We start from the raw sequence: 22,807 nt of genomic DNA on the forward strand, positions 1-22,807 counted from the left end.
CTACCTGATGCCAAGAACTGACTCATTGGAAAAGACCTTGACGCTGGCAAAGACTGAAGGCAGGAGGAGAAAGGGACGACAGAGCAAGAGATGACTGGATGGCATCACCGACCCCAAGGACATGAGTTTGAGTAAACTCCGGGAGTTGGTGATTAAGGGAAGCCTGGAGTGCTGCAGTTCATGGGGTCGCAAAGAGTCGGACACGACTGAGCGACTGATCTAAATTGAGTCCAGCAGTATTCTCATGGCGAGACCACGATGGAAAGCGAAAAGACAGGAGTCGGCACAGAGCCATTGTTACTTCGGCCGCTGCTTCTAGGGTGGTTATTCCCGCGGAGTTTAGGCGCCGGAGGAGAGTGCCACCCTGCAAGCGCCATGGGCGGAACCAAACCCTTCGCCGACTCTCTGCGCTACCAAGGCTCCTTCCGTTTCCAAGGCAACGGGACTGTGACGCGAATGCAGCCGCGGCCCCAAGGCCGTGTGGCACCACAGCTTAGAAAGGAACCAATTTGGAGAGAGCTTGGTCGTCTGAACCCGCAGCCCTAGGCGGAGAAACCCGGACGACCATACCCTCAGAAAAGCGGCCACCTGCAGTGCAACTTCCGGGCCTGTGGCTTCGCCCAGTCCCAGGCGCTACGACTTCCGGCCCCGAAGGTCCCCTGCTCCGTGGCTTGCGCGGGTCCTAGCCATGGACAGGTGGCCGCGGCAGCTGCCTGACCCTTATTGGAACTTCGGACCAGGGCTGCCGCCTCCTCCCCGCGGGCGGCGGACACAGGGGCGCTGAGAAGATGCCAGCGGCTGGCGGGACCTCTCCCCAGGAGGAGAGTTGAGGGCGGAGCGCGGACCGGGAGCTGGCCCATCAGGCGGGAGCCGGGCAGATGCGGTGGCGGAAGTGCTGGGACGTGGTCGGGGCCGAGCTAGACGTCTAGGAAGCCGCGGCCGCGGGTCCTCCAGCCCCGAGCAGCTGCCGAGCCTCTGCGTGATCGCAGCGAGGAAGGCTCGGGCACCGGCGAGATGCCTCTGTTCACCGCCAACCCTTTCGAGCAAGATGTGGGTAAGTGCTGGGCCCGGCCCTGGGCCGCTGTTTGTTGTGCTAGAAAGTGGGCGGTGGCGACTCTGGGAACTGGAAAGCCTAGGAAAGGGGGCGGCGTCGCCGCTCCGAGGCAGCCAGGATTTTTTTGAGAGGGTGGGCAACCTCGGCGCGTCCCCAGCGGCTTGGGGCGTGTCTCTAGCCCACCTGAGGTTGGGGACCTCGAAAAAGAACCATTCCCCTCGCCAAACTCAGGAATAGGGAGGAGCCTGGGGCTCTCTGGAGACTGCACTAATTGAGCGGTGGAGGAGTTGATGACACAAACTTTCAGCTCCCACTAGAGCTGGTTGAGTCTTGTGTCCCCCGGCCCTCCAGTCCCCTGCCTCGTGCTTAGGAAATGGTGCAGCAGACGCTGTTGTGTAGGGCACTCAACACTTAGAGACTTAAACTTGTTCCTGTTCAGTAGAAGGAAGGTGTTTTACCTCGCTTATATCCAGATGCGTCCGAGCGGTGATAGCATTTACGGTAGTTGGAAGTGTTACTCTACCCATGGATGGCGCAAGTGCTATAAGGTGTCTGTCTTACGTTATGAAAAGGAAAACCCCAAGATTTCAAAATAGTCCAAAACAGCTGATATTTTACTTGTTGAGGAGTCTTCAGTGATTATGGAGTGAGAAAAAGATGGACTGGGTATGAGAACTTACTTGTGGCATTAGAAAAGCAGTAACTGAAGCTGACTAAAGTAAATATTGATATTTTTGTAGCAGCAGTTAACTGTAGGTAGAGTTTTAGGATTTACTGTAATGAAACGCATGGCTGAAAATTGCCAGTCATACTGAATATTGCACATCACACAGTATTGCACCTGTTTCATAGTTACAATTTTCTCATTATGGGGAAGGTCTAGAAAGTGCCCTATTTTGGTTTGTGATTCCAAAAGTGCTTGTTCAAAAGTCTAATAAGTATTTTCTATTTCCAGAGAGCTAGACGGTTTTATATATTTTGACCCTCGTAGTTTTCAAGTATGTATTTCCATAATTTCATTCAGCTTTTTTTCTTGGTAGTTGAACATTGGTGACTGGTCTAAATCTCGGAAGCATCACGTTGAGGCTCACAGCCTCTGCCTTTGGAACACCTAATGATGTCTTCTTCCTTGCAGTGAGACCTACACTTTTTATTGTTGTTGTGAAGACTTTTGTTTTGTCACAGTTTTAAAAAAGAAAAAAGCAAACTAGGATAAGACAAATGATTTTCAAACTTAAAAACTGTGGAACTCTTCAAGGGAGATTTTTCCTGGAAGCCTATTGTTTTCTGATTGAAAACTTCTCTAGTGAAAGTAAGCCTAGTTGCTTTTCTAAACCTCCCCCTCAGTGGCTCCTGAGGTTCCAACATGGTTTAGTAGATCACAGTTCAGTACTGCTGTAGTAAAAGAAGCACTGCTCTTCAGACAAAAAAACAAAACAGAACAAAACCATGTATAGATTATTTAATGGGCAGTGCCATCAGCCAAAGCTTCAGGCACTTATTTGTTAACTTAAGTATGACTGACTGGAAGTCAGTATCCAAAAGACAGTTTAAAAATAAAATAGAAAGCTTGATTGTAAACTTCTTTTAGGCAAGTGGTTGGAATTAATAGAGAAAATGGTATGATTTAGGATTTCAAATTGACTTTATATCTCTATCATAGAAGGAAAATTATATATTGCTCTTTGAAAGCTTAAAGCCTTCTTTAATTTGAAATTAAAGTACTATGACACGCAAGTCATTATTTAACTTGAGATGTCCACAGGAATGTTCCTTTGCAATGTCATTGTCCTTTTCACCTGTGCTGTCTTTGATTCAGTCAGATTTTTATTACCATTGTTTCTTTTTTGTCACTGCCTTGTTTACCTTTCATTTAACAAATAGGCATGAGTGGTTACTGTGCACCAGAAATTGTGTTAAGTTCTGGGGACACAAATTTAATAAACAGACTGTGTTCCCTCAAGCAACTCTCTCTGTAATGGTGGATTCATACACATATAAAAAGATAATTGTCGGGACTTCCCTGGTGGATAAGAATCTGCCTGCAATGCAGGAGACACAGGTTTGATCTATGGTCCAGGAAGGTTCCACATGTGATGGAGAAGCTAATCCTGTGTGCCACAGCTACTGAGCCTGTGCTCTAGAGCCTGCGAGCTGCAACTACTGCAACAAGAGAAGCCAGCACAAATGAGAAGCCCATGCACCACCAGGAAGCGCGGCCCCCACTCTCCACCGCTAGAGAAAGCCCACAGACAGCAACGAGAGACCAGAGCAGCGAAAAAGAAGTAAAAATTAAAAAATTGTAATACAATGTGAGAAATACAATCCTAGAAATACAGGCAATGCTTTATATTTTCCCTCTATTTACAACAGTTATTTTCCCTGAAAAGAAGACAAGGACCTTCAGGTGTACATTTTATCTGTACGGGCGTTGACAGCTAGCCTCTCTCTCTCCCTGCTTTCCTGCTGCTGCTACTGCTGCTAAGTCACTTCAGTCGTGTCTGACTCTGTGCGATCCCATAGACGGCAGCCCACCAGGCTCCCCCTGTCCCTGGGATTCTCCAGGCAAGAACACTGGAGTGGGTTGCCATTTCCTTCTCCAATGCATGAAGGTGAAAAGTGAAAGTGAAGTCGCTCAGTCGTGCCCGACTCTTAGCGACCCCATGGACTGCAGCCTACCAGGCTCCTCCATCCATGGGATTTTCCAGGCAAGAGTACTGGAGTGGGGTGCCATTGCCTTCTGCCTTCCCCTGCTTTCCTGACAGTACTTAAACCTGCAGGGAGTAACCACCTCTTACCATGTGTATGATATGGTCATTTTATAATTAACTGAAAGTTGAAACTACCTTCCTTTGGTTGGTGCAGTCTCATCAGAGGGTGCACAGTCTTTCTGATATCATTCATGTGGAGAAGAAATCCTTTGCTCGAGGCAAAAGGCTGTAGTAAGTCATGATGTCCAAGAAGGCAATCGTGAGTCGATGGTATTTGACTTGTCAGATGGAAGCAGGTCAAAGTCTAGGAGGTAAAAAGCTCTGGCAAGTTCCCATTTTTATCTTGAAGTCAAAACCTATGAATCCTGAAGGATATGCTAGGTATACCATACCTAGCATTAGAGCTCTTTAAATACTTACTGGAATTCTTCTAATCTGGATTTACTGTTTGTTTTGTTGAATAAGATTTCTCTGAAGCTGTGCTGAGAAAATATCCACATGTATCCCTCCGCTGACCCCCACCCCTGAGTCTTCTCTTGAAGGGGGAGTGTAGGTTTCCTGAGGTGGAGCCTGGTTAGGGCAACCTTTTTAGGGGATTCCAAAGAGAAAGTAAAACATGAGGGACACAGTCAACAATAGCAAGATTTAGTGATAGTGTTAAAAGGACTGATGTCATTTCCTTATATTCTCTATCAATTTTTTCCAGTCTCATGACATTGGTTCCCGAATCATGACTGTTCTGCTCCCTAACTCCAGTTCTTATTTGCATATCTTTTTTTCTCCTTACCCAAGTCAGGCAGTCTTTCTTACCAGTCTCCGCCTCTATGCCTTTTACTGTTCACTGATAGATTTTTGCTTTTTCACCAACTCTTTTTCACCAACTCCTTCCTTAAGAGATATACTTAATTGTGTTCCACAAAGCTGAGCTTAAACTCTGCCTCTATAAAAACTTTTCAGACACAGTGGATTGAAGTATGAACTGTTATCTATAAGGAGACTTTTTCAAATAAAATTTGAATGTATGTATTGCTGTCTTTGGCTTGTGTTTTGTTCAAATAACTTGACAGTGAGGTGGCTTACGATTTTCTGCATGGAATTTTTTTCTCCAATGAAATTTTATAAGAAACCCTAATATAAAAATAGATGTTGATAGCTCTCTGATAATACAAATTTACTTTATATGTTTAAATTCATTACATTTATGTAGTTAAGGCAATTCTTGAACACATGGAGTGGTTATAATCTTTGTAAAAAGTTAAAATTAAAAAAATTTTCGATTATAGGTGAGAATGGTAGCCTTAACCATCAGTTTTTTTTTTCCCCTATACTTTCTTTTGCTCACGTGGTACCAAAAATCTAGTTATAAATTATAATTGATATATTTTGTAATTTTTTAAACAATAAGATATTTTTAGCATAAAGCATAGAATATAATGTAAACTTCTATTCCTATCTATCACCCCTGTCGAATCCTAACATTTGTCACACTTTATTCTTGTTTTCTTTGGAGAAGGCAATGGCGACCCACTCCACTACTCTTGCCTTGAAAATCCCATGGACGGAGGAGCCTGGTAGGCTGCAGTCCAGGGGGTTGTAAAGAGTCGGACATGACTGAGCCACTTCACTTTCACTTTTCACTTTCATGCATTGGAGAAGGAAATGGCAACCCACTCCAGTGTTCTTGTCTGGAGAATCCCAGGGACGGCAGAGCCTGGTGGGCTGCCGTCTATGGGGTCGCACAGAGTCGGACACAACTGAAACGACTTAGCAGCATTCTTGTTTTCTTAGGAAAACATTCAAGATACAATGGGAATTATTACCTGTATTTAATAACTACTTGATACTATTCTTTTTCCTGTCTTCTTACAGTAAACACTCTCCAAAAAGATTAAAAAAAACTATGTTATAATATATACTAAACATGTAAATATATGTATTGTTTTACATGTTTTTAAACTTCATAAAAAAATACTCTTTGTAGTCATTTTCAACTTGTCATTTAGCACTTTTGGGAGAGTTATGCATATTGATGTTTGTAGCGCTAGTTCATTAATTTTAAAAGCTGTGTAATAGTCCACGTTTTTAAACTCATTATCCTATTAATGAACATGAAGTTTTTTGCAGTTTTTTTTGCTGTTACAGACAACACTGCAGTGAGAATTCTTATCCATGTTTTCTTGTTCATAAGAGTGAGAGATTCTACATGGATTGTATCTTGAAGAGGAATCCTTTATTAAAAATGTATATAGTGCAAAGTTGCAAAATTTTAAATAATACTGGATTGTTCTTTCATGTATTTTGTGGAACATTTTACTCCCACCAGCAGTGGAAGTCAAGCCTCTGTTCCATATTCTTGATTAACACTGGGTATTGTCATAATTTAAAATTTATGCCAATTTGATGGGTATGAAATAGGGCATTGTTTTCATTTCAGTTTCATTGCAATTGAACATCTTTTCATGTTTTTTGGTGAGTCGGTTTTCTGTTTGTAAAAATTGGGCTTCCCCAGTGACTCAGCAGTAAAGAATCCACCTGCAATGCAGGAGCCACAGAAGATAGGGTTCGATCCCTGGGTCAGGAAGATCCCTGGAGGAGGGCATGGCAACCTACTCCAGTATTCTTGTCTGGAGAATTCCATGGACAGAGAAGCCTGGCAGGCTACCGTCCATAGGATCTCAAAGAATTGGACACGACTGAAGTGACTTAGCTCACATACATGTCTGCTCGTTACTTTCATATACTTATTCTGTTGGATTATTTTCTTACTGAGTTTTAGCATTCCACATGCATCCTCTACTAATCTTTCATTGTTTACATGAATTGCAAATATATATCCCAGTCTGTTGCTTCTTTTTGTTTCTGATACCTTTTACTGTTAAAAAAAAAAAAAGTTTCTATTTAGTAATACTGTCTTTCTCCCTTGGTTTTATTTTTTTTTTTTTTTGTTCTAGAAAGGCTTTCTCTCTTCTCTTGAGTCTATAAGAATGTTGTCATGTTTTCTTCTGGAAGTTTTATTGGAGTTTTGATTTTTGTACTTAGGTCTTTAATCTTACATAAAGGACTTGGTCTTTATGTAAGCTCTAAGGAGGGATCTGATGGGATAGTCAATTCACAATAGACAGTAATCAATTGTTTAATCACCATTGTTGAACAGTCTATCCTTCCCCTATTAGTTTGGTGCACTTTCTCCTACATAGTAAATCCCTTCCCCTGCATGAAGCCTGCATCTGTGCTTTCTGTTCACTGTTCTCTTTATCCTGTACCAATACCACATTCTATTCCTATGTCAGTGGCTTTTTTAGGTGTGGGTCAGGGTCAGGCCTGTGTCTTGTTTTTCTTCATTTTGCTAGTCATATCTGTTTTGGGCCTTTTTTTCTTCCATTTGGGTTTATTATTAGATTAGTAAAATCATAAAAGGAAATTTATGTTCTTTTAAGATTTGAGAAGACATTGTAGTTTATAGTTTATTTATTTATAGTTTAAGTGGCCACAGGACTGGAAAAGGTCACTTTTGATTCCAGTCCCAAAGAAAGGCAATGCCAAAGAATGCTCAAACTACCGCACAATTGCACTCATCTCACACGCTAGTAAAGTAGTGTTCAGAATTCTCCAAGCCAGGCTTCAGCAATACGTGAACCGTGAACTTCCAGATGTTCAAGCTGGTTTTAGAAAAGGCAGAGGAACCAGAGATCAAATTGTCAACATCTGCTGGATCATTGAAAAAGCAAGAGAATTCCAGAAAAACGTCTATTTCTGCTTTATTGACTATGCCAAAGCCTTTGACTGCACGGATCACAATAAACTGGAAAATTCTGAAAGAGATGGGAATACTAGGCTACCTGACCAGCTCTTGAGAAACCTGTATACAGGTCAGGAAGCAGCAGTTAGAACTGGACATGGAACAACAGACAGGTTCCAAACAGGAAAAGGAGTACATCAAGGCTGTATATTGTCCCCCTGCTTATTTAACTTATATGCAGAGTACATCAGGAGAGACGCTGGGCTGGATGAAGCACAAGCTGGGATCAAGATTGCTGGGAGAAATATCAATAACTTCAGATATGCAGATGACACCACCCTTATGACAGAAAGTGAAGAAGAACTAAAGAGCCTCTTGATGAAAGTGAAAGAAGAGAGAAAAAGTTGGCTTAAAGCTCAACATGCAGAAAAGTAAGATCATGGTGTTCGGTCTCATCACTTCATGGCAAATAGATGGGAAACAGTTGAAACAGTGGCTGACTTTATTTTTCTGGGCTCCAGGATCACTGCGGATGGTGATTGCAGCCAGGAAATTAAATGACACTTGCTCCTTGGAAGGAAAGTTATGACCAACCTAGACAGCATATTAAAAAGCAGAGACATTACTTTGCCATCGAAGGTCCATCTAGTCAAGGCTATGATTTTTCCAGTAGTCATGTATGAATGTGAGAGTTGAACTATAAAGAAAGCTGAGCACCGAAGAATTAATGGTTTTGAACTGTGGTGTTGGAGAAGACTCTTGAGAGTCCCTTGGACTGTGAGGAGATCCAACCAGTCCATCCTAAAGGAGATTAGTCCTGGGTGTTCATTGGAGGGACTGATGTTGAAGCTGAAACTCCAATACTTTGGCCACCTGATACGAAGAGCTGACTCATTTGAAAAGACCCTGATGCTGGGAAAGCTTGAGGGCAGGCAGAGACAGGGACGGCAGAGGATGAGATGGTTGGATGGCATCACCGACACAATGGACATGGGTTTGGGTGGACTCTGGGAGTTGGTGGTGGACAGGGAGGCCTGATGTGCTGCGGTTCATGGGGTTCCAAAGAGTTGGACACGACTGAACAACTGAACTAAACTGTAGTTTATTCTTGATTTATATGAACTGATGATATTAATAGCTAATAATACACTTTTTTGTTTCCTGATACTAATAGTTCTAAGCTTACTTAGATTTATAGTTGACCCTTGAACGACTCAGGGGGTTAGGGTTGTCGACCCCCTTGCACAGTTAAAACTCCATGTATTAACTTTTGACTCCCCCCGAAAACTTAACTACTAATAACCTACTGTTGACAGGAAGCCTTACTGATAACACAGTCTATTAATATATTTTTGATGTTATACGTATATCTACATATATCTTATGCATTCGTGACACACCTTTTTCTTAATCTTTAAAATATTTCTAGGCTTCCCAATTTGTCTTCAGTTTTTTTCACATTGTTATAAATGTCTAAAAATTTTTTATAGTTATTAGAAAAGTTACATGGATATGTGCAGTTCAAACCCATGTTATTCAGTGGTCAATTTTAAAGTTAAGAGGGCAAGAGGAGGATTTTTCTACAGGTAAATATACAACATACTACAACTTAACACAGAGGGTTGAGAGGAAAGAATTTTTTTAACATTATTGCCTTATTTGTCTGTAACTTGTTAGTGACTGTTTGCATTTAGTATAGGGATTGAACCTAAGAAGGTCGGTGTGACAGATATCAAGACTTTGCCCCCTGAAAACTATTGACATTTTGAAGCTGCCACCTACTTAGTTTTAGCTCATATTGCTTCATTTTCATGTCAAAATTTTGCCAGTACATAGTGGTGTAGTTTTGAGAATTTTAGCCATTCTAATGGCATCTCATTGTGGCTTTAATATGTATTTATGTGCTTGATCTTTAGTACAGTCACTAAATTAATATTCTCTTTTTTGAAATACCTATTTAAGTTTTTCATCCATTTTTCTTTTCACTTAATTTTCACAACTCCTCTTTTAAACATGGCTGCTGCTGCTGCCGTCGCTTCAGTCATGTCCGACTTTGTGCGACCCCATAGACGGCAGCCCACCAGGCTCCCCCGTCCCTGGGATTCTCCAGGCAAGAACACTGGAGTGGGTTGCCATTTTCCTTCTCCAATGCATGAAAGTGAAAGTGAAGTTGCTCATTTGTGTCCGACTCTAGTGACCCCATGGACTGCAGCCTACCAGGGAGCCATTCTAATTTCCATTTTACAGATGAGAACATGGTTTCAGATTTCAGTCAGAGCTGAGGGGAATACCTAGAAGCCTTAAGCTAGTCTATAAGTTTCAGAGCTGGGAATAGAGAAGGTGAATCTTCAGTGTTTAATGGGTGATGTGTGTGCTCCACATGTGCCCAGTGATTTCCTCAGTCTGCAGAGGACAAGTAATCATCAGCCCAACCTAACTGCTTTTCATTCTCCATCGCTGGTGTTTTGGCAAGTTAGTGGCTACTTTTGGAGATTCATTTTTCCTTTTCCCCATCTATTAGTGTCTTCCACATGAAACTTTCTAGTAAGTCTGTTGAAATGGAAATTATACTTACTACATTTATACTTCTGCCCTGTTTCCTAATGTCAGAGTGTTTGTAGAAATGAGCATAACTGTTCTGTGGAGTTGGGAGTGAGGTATGAGAAAATATGGTCCACTGGAGAAGGGAATGGCAAACCACTTCAGTATTACTGCCTTGAGAACCCCATGAATGGTATAAAAAGGCAAAAAGATAGGACAGTGTAGATGAACTCTCCAGGTGGGTAGATGCCCAGTATGCTACTGGAGATCAGTGGAGAAATAACTCCAGAAAGAATGAAGGGACGGAGCCAAAGCAAAAACAACACCCAGTTGTGGATATGACTGGTGATAGATGCAAGGTCCGATGCTGTAAAAAACAATAGTGCATAAGAACCTAGAATGTTAGGTCCATGAATTAAGGCAAATTCAGTTCAGTTCAGTTCAGTTGGTCAGTCGTGTCCAACTCTTTGCAACCCCATGAATCGCAGCACGCCAGGCCTCCCTGTCCATCACCAACTCCCAGAGTTCACTCAAACTCACGTCCATCGAGTTGGTGATGCCATCCAGCCATCTCATCCTCTGTCCCCTTTTCCCCCTGCCCCCAATCCCTCCCAGCATCAGAGTCTTTTCCAATGAGTCAACTCTTTGCATGAGGTGGCCAAAGTACTGGAGTTTCAGCTTTAGCATCATTCCTTCCAAAGAACACCCAGGGCTGATCTCGTTTAGAATGGACTCGTTGGATCTCCTTGCAGTCCAAGGGACTCTCAAGAGTCTTCTCCAACACCACAGTTCATAAGCATCAATTCTTCGGCGCTCAGCTTTCTTCACAGTCCAACTCTCACATCCATACATGACCACTGGAAAAACCAAAGCCTTGACTAGATGAACCTTTGTTGGCAAAGTAATGTCTCTGCTTTTCAATAGGCTGTCTAGGTTGGTCATAACTTTCCTTCAAGGAGTAAGCGTCTTTTAATTTCATGGCTATAGTCGCCATCTGCAGTGATTTTGGAGCCCCCAAAAATAAAGTCTGACGCTGTTTCCACTGTTTCCCCATCTATTTCCCATGAAGTGATGGGACCAGATGCAATGATCTTAGTTTTCTGAATGTTGACCTTTAAGCCAACTTTTTCACTCTCCTCTTTCACTTTCATCAAGAGGCTTTTTAGTTCCTCTTCACTTTCTGCCATAAGGGTGTTGTCATCTGCATATTTGAGGTTATTGATATTTCTCCCAGCAATCTTGATTCCAGCTTGTGCTTCTTCCAGCCCAGCGTTTCTCATGATGTACTCTGCATATAAGTTAAATAAGCAGGGTGACAGTATACAGCCTTGACGTACTCCTTTTCCTATTTGGAACCAGTCTGTTGTTCCATGTCCAGTTCTAACTGTTGCTTCCTGACCTGCATATAAGTTTCTCAAGAGGCAGGTCAGGTGGTCTAGTATTCCAACCTCTTTCAGAATTTTCCACAGTTTCTTGTGATCCACACAGTCCAAGGCTTTGGCATAGTCGATAAAGCAGAAATAGATGTTCTTCTGGAACTGTCTTGCTCTTTCGATGATCCAGCACATGTTGGCAACTTGGAAGTGGTCAAACAGGAGATGGCAAGAGTGAACATCAACATTCTAGGAATCAGCGAGCTAAAATGGACTGCAATGGGTGAATTTAACTCAGATGATCGTTATATCTACTACTGTGGGCAGGAATCCCTTAGAAGAAATGGAGTAGCCATCATAGTCAACAAGAGTCTAAAATGCAATACTTGGATACAATCTCAAAAATGACAGAATGATCTCTGTTCATTTTCCAAGGGAAACCATTCAGTATCACGATAATCCACGTCTATGCCCCAATGAGTAACGCTGATGAAGCTGAAGTTGAACGGTTCTATGAAGACCTACAAAACCTTTTAGAACTAACACCCAAAAAAGATGTCCTTTTCATTATAGGAGACTGGAATGCAAAAGTAGGAAGTCAGAAAACACCTGGTGTAACAGGCAAATTTGGCCTTGGAGTACAGAATGAAGTAGGGCAAAGGCTAATAGAACAAGAGAACGCACTGGTCATAGGCAAGAGAACTACTGCCAAGAGAACGCACTGGTCATAGCAAACACCCTCTTCCAACAACACAAGAGAAGACTCTACACATGGATGTCACCAGATGGCCAACGCCGAAATCAGACTGATTATATTCTTTGCAGCCAAAGATGGAAAAGCTCTGTATAGTCAGCAAAAACAAGACCAGGAGCGGACTGTGGCTCAGATCATGAACTCCTTATTGCCAAATTCAGACTTAAATTGAAGAAAGTGGGGAAAACCACTAGACCATTCAGGTGTGACCTAAATCAAATCCCTTACGATTAGACAGTGGAAGTGACAAATAGATTTAAGGGACTAGATCTGATAGAGTGCCTGATGAACTATGGATAGAGGTTTGTGACATTGTACAGGAGACAGGGATCAAGACCATCCTCAGGAAAAAGCAATGCAAAAAAGCAAAATGGCTGTCTGAGGAGGCCTTACAAATAACTGTGAAAAGAAGAGAAATGAAAAGCAAAGGAGAGAAGGAAAGTACACCCATTTGAATACAGAGTTCAAAAACTAACAAGGAGAGATAAGAAAGCCTTTCTCAGTGATCAATGCAAAGAAATAGAGGAAAACAATAGAATGGGAAAGTCTAGACCTCTCTTCAAGATAGTTAGAAATACTAAGGGGACGTTTCATGCAAAGTTGCACTCTATAAAGGACAGATGGTATGGACCTAACAAAAGCAGAAGATATTAAGAACAGGTGGCAAGAATACACAGACGAACTGTCCAAAAAAGATCTTCACGACCCAGATCATCACGATGGTGTGATCACTCACCTAGAGCCAGACATGCTGGAATGTGAAGTCAAGTGGGCCTTAGGAAGCATCACTACGAATAAAGCTATTGGAGGTGATGGAATTCCAGTTGAGCTATTTCAAATCCTGAAAGATGATGCTGTGAAAGTGCTGCACTCAATATGCCAGCAAATTTGGAAAACTCAGCAGTGATCACAGGACTGGAAAAAGTCAGTTTTCATTCCAATTTCAAAGAAAGTCAATGCCAAAGAATGTTCAAACTACCGCAGAATTGTACTCATCTCACACGCTAGTAAGGTAATGCTCAAAATTCTCCAAGCCAGGCTTCAACAGTACGTGAACTGTGAACTTACATATGTTCAAGCTCGTTTTAGAAAAGGCAGAGGAACTAGAGATCAAATTGCCAACATCTGCTGGATCATTGAAAAAGCAAGAGAGTACCAGAAAAATATCTATTTCTACTTTATTGACTATGCCAAAACCTTTGACTGTGTGGATCACAAGAAACTGTGGAAAATTCTGAAAGAGATGGGAATATCAGACCACCTGACCTGCCTCTTGAGAAATCTATGTGCAGGTCAGGAAGCAACAGTTAGAACTGGACATGGAACAACAGACTGGTTCCAAATTGAGAAAGGAATACATCAAGGCTGTATATTGTCATCCTGCTATTTAACTTATATGCAGAGTACATCATGAGAAACACTGGGCTGCATGAAGCACAAGCTGGAATCATGATTGCTGGGCGAAATATCAATAACTTCAGATATGCAGATGACACCACTTTCATGGCAGAAAGCAAAGAACTAAAAAGCCTCTTGATGAAAGTGAAAGAGGAGAGTGAAAAAGTTGGCTTAAAGCTCAGCATTCAGAAAACTAAGATCATGGTGTTCGGCCCCATCACTTCATGGCAAATAGATGGGGAAACAGTGGCAGACTTTTTTTTGTGGGCTCCAAAATCACTGCAGATGATGACTGCAGCCATGAAGTTAAATGACACTTGTTCCTTGGAAGGAAAGTTATGCCTGGCGTGCTTGTTCCCTGGGGTCGCAAAGAGTTGGACACAACTGCGCGGCTGAACTGAACTGATGGTTTTCAGCAAACCGTATAACAGAGGGTATCTTGGGAGTGTCACATAAGAAGAAAGTGAACTTGTAGGGAGGTAAAGCCTGCCCTATACCTTTTACCTTTTTAATAAATTACAATATTAGAAGGCAGTATATGATTTTTTTATTTTTTTTCTTTCTTCCTGTCTCCCCAACTCTCTAAACTTTTCCTAGTCTCCCCACAAATGTTGGCATGACACGTGAAATGAGAAAAGAGTAGCAGTCACTCTTCTGTATTCCACCAGAGCAAGAATTTCAAATGTATATATTGTTTTACTAGATGATGTAGTAAATGGAGTTAAGCGTGATATTCTATCTGATCCTTTGCTTATAAAGCAGAGTTGATCTAGCATTTTTATTATTCAGTATGTTTAAAATGTTCCTACATAGAGAAACTGACAACTGACTTGTTAAAAGAGTTAATTTAGCCATTTTGAACAAAAATTGCTGCCAAGAGGCAGTTTAATAGAAAATATACCCTGAGCCACATTGCCTTGATTGGAATCTTTTTACTGTTTACTAACTGTATGATCTTTGCTAGTTACTTTTCTGTATCTCAGTTTCCTTATGTATTAAATGGGAAATCTTCTTTGGTTTCAACGTAAATAGTTGAGCATATGTAAAATGCTCTGGAACTATCACTTGTGGTTGTTTTTTAATTATTGCCTGTCATTCATTACTCAGAGCTGTAAGTAGGTTTTTCTTTTAGGAGATAAGTAGTGTATTAAAGTAGAATTTATATTACAGCTTTCCCCATAGTAAACTGTATCAACAAAAATGTTCCCCAAACAAATCAAAACATTAAATGAGGAGAATTAAAAGATAAAAATGTATGCTAAACCCAAGCACTCCAAAATGCTGAGTTTATGGTGGTTGTCATTGGAGTCAGAAAAGCAGGTGAAATATTTATCATCTTATCAGTGTGATGTATTTGGCATTTAAATATTTTAATCTAAATTTAACTAAACTAGAATTCTAGAGCAAACTAGAATCTAGTGTGGTCTACTAATTTAATAGCAAGTATATTTTATTTTAATAGTGTAAATATGTAGGATTTGCAAGCTAGAAAAAATTGGCTGTCCTGTATTTTCAAATAGTTATTTAGTATGTAATGAATTGGTGTAAAGAGAGAACATTTTTATGTCTTTAGTAAAAGCCTCAGCTGTGGTTTCCTGTTAGATACCAAAAAGAATTCTACTTATTCATTTGCTTTCCATTTTCTAGTTATTTCTGCTTTTGGAAAACAAATTTTTTTTCAATTTTTCACAGTTCTTCTCCTGTAATTTTAAGGTATAAAAATAATTGTTTTTTAAAATAAATACATAAAAAGCAACTTTTCCATTAAGGCCTAATAAGCATTGCTTTAGTCATGTCCTGAGATACATGCAGTATCCTAATTATAATAGTGTTTTATATTTCCTTCATTATAGTCTTAATTGTTTGTATATTGTGATTGTTAATGTCCATGTGATGGGGTGTAGTGTTGGTCTAATACAAACATATTGCCTTCAGAGAGCACACTGAGTATATTGTCCTAGATTATCCTAGGTGTTGGTAGTTTTGTGCACATTTGAAGGAGTATTGAAACTGTGCTTTAATGTACAAGTAGTCTTCATTTGACATGATTCCAGTGTGCATGCATTTAGTTACCGTGTGTTGGTTAACTAGTTTTCTTTGTGAGATAGGTCTGTTTTGATATTACTATATTCTAGGATGCCTTTACTCCTAAGGTGTGATAGCGTTTTGGAGGTTTCAATTGATAGCCTAAAATATGGTCCTCTCTACTCTAGTTGGCTGGGGTACTAATCTGCTTGGGCTGCCATAGCCAAATAACGTAGACCACGTAGCTAAGCAACAGAAATCTGTCTTCTCACATTTCTGGTGACTGGAAGTCCAAAATCAAGCTCCCAGCAGGGTTGGTGTCTAATGAGGGCTCGCCCCTGGGGTTGCAGATGGTTGTCTTCTCACTGTGTCCTCACCTGACCTCATTTTTGTGCATGTGAGAAAAGACAGGGAGCTCTCTGGTGTCTCTTCTTTTGAGGACACTAATCCTCTTGGGTCAGGGCTTCAACCTTATGACCTTATTTCACCTTAATTACTTCTTTAGAGTCTGGTCTCCAGCTCCAGCAGTGCTGGGTACTTCATGGTATGAATTTTGTGGGGACACAGACACTCAGTCCATAGCAGGTAGGAACTTGTAAACACTCCTTGCATTGTGCAGCCTTCCAGTCTAATAGCAGGTGATCTGTGCTAGACCTCATAGAACCTCACCCAGAGTGTGTGGGAGTGTGGGTGTATACAGCATAGCCCTTGACCAACAAGGACCCACGATTAAATCCCTATGCTCAGAAATCTGGCCTCTGTCTCCTAGGTGCCTTATTTGGGCTGTTTCTACTTGTGTTTTGGGCTTCCCTGATAGCTCAGTTGGTAAAGAATCCACCTGCAATGCAGGAGACCCTGGTTCGATTCCTGGGTCAGGAAGATCTGCTGGAGAAGAATACCCACTCCAGTATTCTTGGGTTTCCCTTGTGGCTTGGCTGGTAAAGAAGCCACATGCAATGCGGGAGACCTGGGTTTAATCCCTGGGTTGGGAAGATCCCCTGGAGAAGAGAAAGACTACCCACTCCAGTATTCTGACCTAGAGAATTCCATGTATAGTCCATGGGGTCGAAAAGAGTCAGACACGACTGAGCGGCTTTCACTACTTGTGTTGGGACAAGAAAGTATGCCCAAGTAGAACACTAGGGCCATGGTGAGGCTTACTTCATATTTCCCTTCTTTCAGAAACCTCAGATGTGCACTGCTTGTTGTTCACTTCCTGACCACAGTTGCCTCATATATTTTGGCCTGTTTTATTCTTGTTTTCAGCCCCATGGTGGCTCAGATGGTAAAAAATCTACCTGCAATGCAAGAGACCAGGTTCCACCCCTGGTTCGGGAAGATCCCCTAGAGAAGGGAATGGCAACCCACTCCAGTCTTCTTGCCTGGAGAATCCCGTGGACAGAGGAGCCTAGTGGACTACAGTCTCCCTGGTTGCAGAGAGTTGGACAGAGTGACTAATAACATGCTTGTTTTCAATAGAGTAGCAAGTCTGGTACCAGATGTTCTGCCATGGTTGAAAGCAGACCAGTCGTGAGTTTTTATTTTCAAACATAGTAGGAAGAGCTTTAAAGATCTCTTTGAGGCATGCTTGTTTTATATAATTTTTTTTTTTTTATTACTGATGGAACCTATTTTCTTAAAAGTTTTACAGGTTAGACTTGAATCCTTTTTAATGCTGTGTGTTGAACATTATGGGCTGTGTAGAGGGTGAGTCTTTTGTTCCTTATAGGTATTGATGGACTGATTCTTTATGATATTCTTAGAATCTTTCTGAAGTATTTCACAGTGTATTTGAAGCTCTCCATATACAATCATAATCTGGTGATGGAATGTTATGACTTATACCCACCAAACCCTGGAAATTTAGAATTTAGGCCCCAGGAGGGCTCTTTTAACTCTCCCCCGCTCTATGTATTTGACATAGGATAATGTGAGATAGGGCCCCAACACTGGGCATGGTGACATGCTATAAAAGAATGGTTCCTTAATTATAATATTTAAGATTTTTTCCTGGAGTTTAAAATACTTTTAAGTGCATAATTTAACTGTTATTTCCTTCACTTGAAAAATGAAATACTTTTTGGCAGGCCATTATAAAGTCTTTAGATTTTATACTTTTTAAAAAGGGTAATTGTGAGTCCTATATTTGTAGAAAGTAAACTATGCTGGATAGAGTATTTAAATTAGGATTTTTCCATTTTCTATAAAAGATCAAGTAAAAAAAATTCTGTTGAGATATTTTTGAAATTGTTGGAAGGGTTTTGAGGGGATATCAAAGAGGCTTCACACACAATTATGTATCACATAGCCAGAAGTGAAAAAACAGTCATTAAAAATTGAGTTCTAGCAGGAATAGGTAGGTTATTGGATGATCTAAAAATCAGTTGTGGAGGAGCGGGGCGTGAGTGGATGTTGAGTGTATTGGTACTGATATACATGTATGCTGACAAAATTTGGTAATTGATGGTGCTGGCTTCTCAGATCAAAGAAGAAAGGATAGATTCTTAGATCCCCACTTCACCCCATGTGCCAGATGAAATTCCAGAAAGACTAAGAATTTACCTGTAAAAGATAAATAATATATATATTTATATATAAAGAAAAATATATTGGGGGAATATTTAATCTCAGGTAGTTCTAACACTGCCAAATGACATTAAAAAAAAAAAAAATAACCTATCTGTACAGCAAGAACAAAACCCCATCCATTATAGGCAGAGAGAAAATTTGAGCATGAAGCTGGCAAGTTGTAATATATGTGATTTGCTCTTCAGACTCAAGATAAATATATATCACTGTACTAGAATCCTTTGCCTCCTTCTGGAGGCATTCCTTTCCCCATTCACCCTGGCTGTGTTTTTAGATGGACTCCTAGAGGTATTGGTATTGTCATTCCTCTTTAGTAAACAAGCGGAGAAGGGAACCTCCCTTTAAAGCTCCCTGGTGCTGTTGCCTTTTGTTGCCACTTGGTGTTGCTATTGAAGCTTGATTCTGTGGAGCTCCTTGTATTGCTCAGCTATGAGGCTCTTAATGGTCCAGAAGCTTGCACAGACTTCACTGGGGCCACATGGAGCTTCTTAAGGCTATTAGAGTTCATTTACTCAGAAGCTCTGCTGTTGTTTCCCCCTTTAGAGTCATTGTACCAGGGTTATAGGGTATGAAGGAGCAACCAGCACCATTCATTCATTCATTCAACAAATAATTACTTAGCACCCGCTGTGTGCACTGGATACTGTTTTATTTATTTTAAGTAATAATAGTGAACAAAACAAAGCAAAAACTTCCTGCCACTTGGAGTCTACATTCTTTCTGAGGGTTGGGTGGAGGGAGAAGAGTGGTGGCAGAGAGAGATGATGGGGTTAAGTGTTAATGCTGTGACACATCTGCAGAAACTTCTCTGCACACAGTTCTGATCTCTTTTAATTATTTTGCTATTTATTCTATGTGGGACATCAATATGAGTGATTCCAGTAAGTGTAATAAAGAAGAGAGGCTGAGTACTTGATGGATTTAAATTTACAGTTCACTGATGACTTCTCGCTAGCTTATATAGGCACTTTGTGGCCACGCTGTATGTAGTGGTGCATCATGCAGCTATTAAAAACGTTGGTGGTGGTTGTTCAGTTGCCAAGTTGCGTCTGACTCTTTGCAACCCCCTGGACTACAGCACATCAAGCTTCTCTGTCCCTCACCATCTCCTGGAGTTTGCCCAAATTCATGTCCTTTGAATCCATGATGCCATCCAACCATCTCATCCTCTGTCATCCTCTTTTCCTTCTGCCTTCAGTCTTTCCCAGCATCCGAGTCTTTTCAAATGAGTTGGCTCTTTGCATCTGGTGGCCAAAGTGTTGGAGTTTAAACATCAGTCCTTCCAATGAATATTCAGGGTTGATTTCCTTTAGGATGACTGGTTTGATCTCCTTGCAGTCCAAGGGACTCTCAAGAGTCTTTTCCAGCACTACAGTTCGGAAAGCATCAATTCTTCAGTGCTCAACTTTCTTTATGGTCCAACTCTCACATCCATACATGACTACTGGGAAGACCATAGCCTTTACTATATGGTATAGACATGTATTTATGAACATGAAGAGATGATTATGTTAAGTGGAAAGGCACCTTAGGAAGTAATATATTTAGGATGATCACATTGTTGAAAAGTACTTTTTCTCTACCCCTGAGGTCTCCTTCCTGAGCAGGGAGTTCTGTTAGTTTCACCCAAGTCTGCCTCCACTTCGTTATTTACTCCATCCCTGGTATAATGACTTGAATACACGTGCATGCTGAGTCACTTCAGTCATGCGACCCTATAGATTATAGCTTACCGGATTCCTCTGTCCATGGGATTCTCCAGGCAAGAATACTGGAGTGGGATACCATACCTGCCTAGATCTTCCCGACCTAGGGATCAAACCCACATCTCTTATGTCTTTGGTATAATGACTTATCTGATTGTAAATTTGAGAGTAATTGACCCTCCTGGTGCCTGTTGTCAATGTAAGAGCTGTCTGGTCTTTTTACAGCCATGAATCGATTTCTTCTTGGAATAATTGTGCAGGTGCTCAACCCTGCAGGGAGAGGTCTGCTCTGTCTTTTGCTAACACGTCCATCTCTGGGGCTCACTGCTACCAAGCCCATTTGTCCAACATACCTAAAGCTTCTATTAGGAATGACAGTGATATTTTATTTTTTGTTTTGTTTCTTGTTCATAACTTTGGCAGGGAAGTGGTTATCAGTTTTTGGATGCTCTCTTTTATTTAGTTTTATACATATTTTCCCCCATATACATGCTAGAAAAAGGTCTGGGTAAATATGCATCATAGTTTTCCAAGAGGTTCGTAGAACTAGGAGATTTCCGCCCCCCCTCCTTTTTTTTTTCTGTCTGTACTTTTGAATTAACTGGGATTATTAGATATGTTTGAGAAATAGTTAAACATTTTCAACCTCTGAAAAATACAGCCTGGCCTGACTTTCCCTGTAAAAGAACTAGTCATCTTTCTACCAGGGAAGAAGCTAGACTTGAGTGATAAGTTTCTACCTGTAGAGCTTGATGCTTGAGTCTACAACTTATAATAGGCAAAAATATATTACTAAAATCTCTAACTTAACATTTCATCATCAGAATAATTGCCTTTATCCTTAAATTTACAAGTTTTCAGTTTTTTGTATCCCTTAACTACTCTTCTGGATATAGATGAATTTACTTCTTTTGTCTTTTAACCTTCCTACTACCTTTGTAAGTACTTAATCTACTATCTTCACTGTACATTTGCCTTTGCCAGTGAGATTTTTCATTTCAAAATGTTTGTATTTCTAGTTTTGATGTTTGCTGCTTAAAGCTTTAACATTTCTCGTAAAGACAGTTTCAGTTCAGTTCAGTCACTCAGTCGTGTCCGACTCTTTGCGACCCCATGGACTGCAGCACGCCAGGCCTCCCTATCCATCACCAAGTCCCAGAGTCTACCCAAACTCATGTCCATTGAGTTGGTGATGCCATCCAACCATCTCATCCTTTGTCGTCCCCTTCTCCGCCTGCCCTCAATCTTTCCCAGCATCAGGGTCTTTTCAAATGAGTCAGCTCTTTGAATCAGGTGGCCAAAGTATTGGAGTTTCAGCTTCAACACTAGTCCTTCCAATGAACACCGAGGACTGATCTCCTTTAGGATGGACTGGTTGAATCTCCTTGCAGTCCAACGGACTCTCAAGAGTCTTCTCCAACACCACAGTTCAAAAGCATCAGTTCTTCAGCACTCAGCTCTCTTTACAGTCCAACTCACATCCATACATGGCTACTGGAAAAACCATAGCCTTGACTAGATGGACCTTTATGGGCAAAGTAATGTCTCTGCTGGACTGGAAGAAACATAAGCTGGAATCGAGATTGCTGGGAGAAATATCAATAACCTCAGATATGCAGATGACACCACCCTTATGGCAGAAAGTGAAGAGGAACTAAAAAGCCTCTTGATGAAAGTGAAAGTGGAGAGTGAAAAAGTTGGCTTAAAGCTCAACATTCAGAAAACTAAGATCATGGCATCCGGCCCCATCACTTCATGGGAAATAGATGGGGAAACAGAGTCAGACTTTATTTTTCTGCACTCCAAAATCACTGCAGATGGTGACTGCAGCCATGAAATTAAAAGACGCTTACTCCTTGGAAGGAAAGTTATGACCAACCTAGATAGCATATTCAAAAGCAGAGACATTACTTTGCCAACAAAGGTTCATCTAGTCAAGGCTGTGGTTTTTTCTGTGGTCATGTATGGATATGAGAGTTGGACTGGGAAGAAGGCTGAGTGCTGAAGAATTGATGCTTTTGAACTGTGGTGTTGGAGAAGACTCTTGAGAGTCCCTTGGACTGCAAGGAGATCCAACCAGTCCATTCTGAAGGAGATCAGCCCTGGGATTTCTTTGGAAGGAATGATGCTAAAGCTGAAACTCCAGTACTTTGGCCACCTCATGCTAAGAGTTGACTCATTGGAAAAGATTCTGACGCTGGGAGGGATTGGGGGCAAGAGGAGAATGGGACGACAGAGGATGAGATGGCTGGATGGCATCACTGACTCGATGGACGTGAGTCTGAGTGAACTCCGGGAGTTGGTGATGGACAGGGAGGCCTGGTGTGCTGCGATTCATGGGGTCGCAAAGAGTCGGACATGACTGAGCGACTGATCTGATCTGATCTGATCTGAATGTCTCTGCTTTTTAATAAGTTGGCCTTAACTTTCCTTCCAAGGAACAAGCATCTTTTAATTTCATGACTGAAGTCACCATCTGCAGTGATTTTGGAGGCCCCAAAAATAAAAGTCTGCCACTGTTTCCCCATCTATTTCCCATGAAGTGATGGGACCGAACACCATGATCTTCGTTTTCTGAATGTTGAGCTTTAAGCCAACTTTTTCACTCTCCTCTTTCACTTCATCAAGAAGCTCTTTAGTTCTTTGCTTTCTGCCATGAGGGTGGTGTCATCTGCATATCTGAAGTTATTGATATTTCTCCCGGCAATCTTGATTCCACCTTGTGCTTCATCCTGTCCAGCGTTTCTCATGATGTACTCTGCATATAAGTTAAATAAGGGTGAGAATGTACAGCCTTGATGTACTCCTTTTCCTATTTGGAAGCAGTCTGTTGTTCCATGTCCAGTTCTAACTGTTGCTTCTTGACCTGCATACAGATTTCTCAAGAGGCAGGTCAGGTGGTCTGATATTCCCATCT

General features: G+C 41.3%; 1 protein-coding gene across 4 annotated transcripts in view; it reads left to right on the forward strand.

Annotated features, from left to right (window-relative positions):
* The first annotated feature begins 705 nt into the window (after nt 1-705).
* The window catches only part of STAM2 (signal transducing adaptor molecule 2), a 61,690-nt gene continuing 39,588 nt past the window's right edge, over nt 706-22,807 (forward strand). For 2 of the 4 annotated variants that reach the window (XR_011560712.1, XM_019972631.2), the window contains exon 1: nt 717-1,054. Coding sequence is in view for 2 of the 4 variants with exons in the window: in XM_019972631.2 (XP_019828190.2) it covers nt 1,015-1,054 (40 nt within the window). In the remaining 2 variants the exon portion in view is untranslated. Of the gene's footprint in view, nt 1,055-22,807 lie in introns of all 4 variants that reach the window. The other 2 variants (XM_070767856.1, XR_011560714.1) reach the window with 2 other exon arrangements.

This window comes from Bos indicus, chromosome 2, assembly GCF_029378745.1.
Source record: "Bos indicus isolate NIAB-ARS_2022 breed Sahiwal x Tharparkar chromosome 2, NIAB-ARS_B.indTharparkar_mat_pri_1.0, whole genome shotgun sequence".
Lineage (NCBI taxonomy): Eukaryota > Metazoa > Chordata > Mammalia > Artiodactyla > Bovidae > Bos > Bos indicus.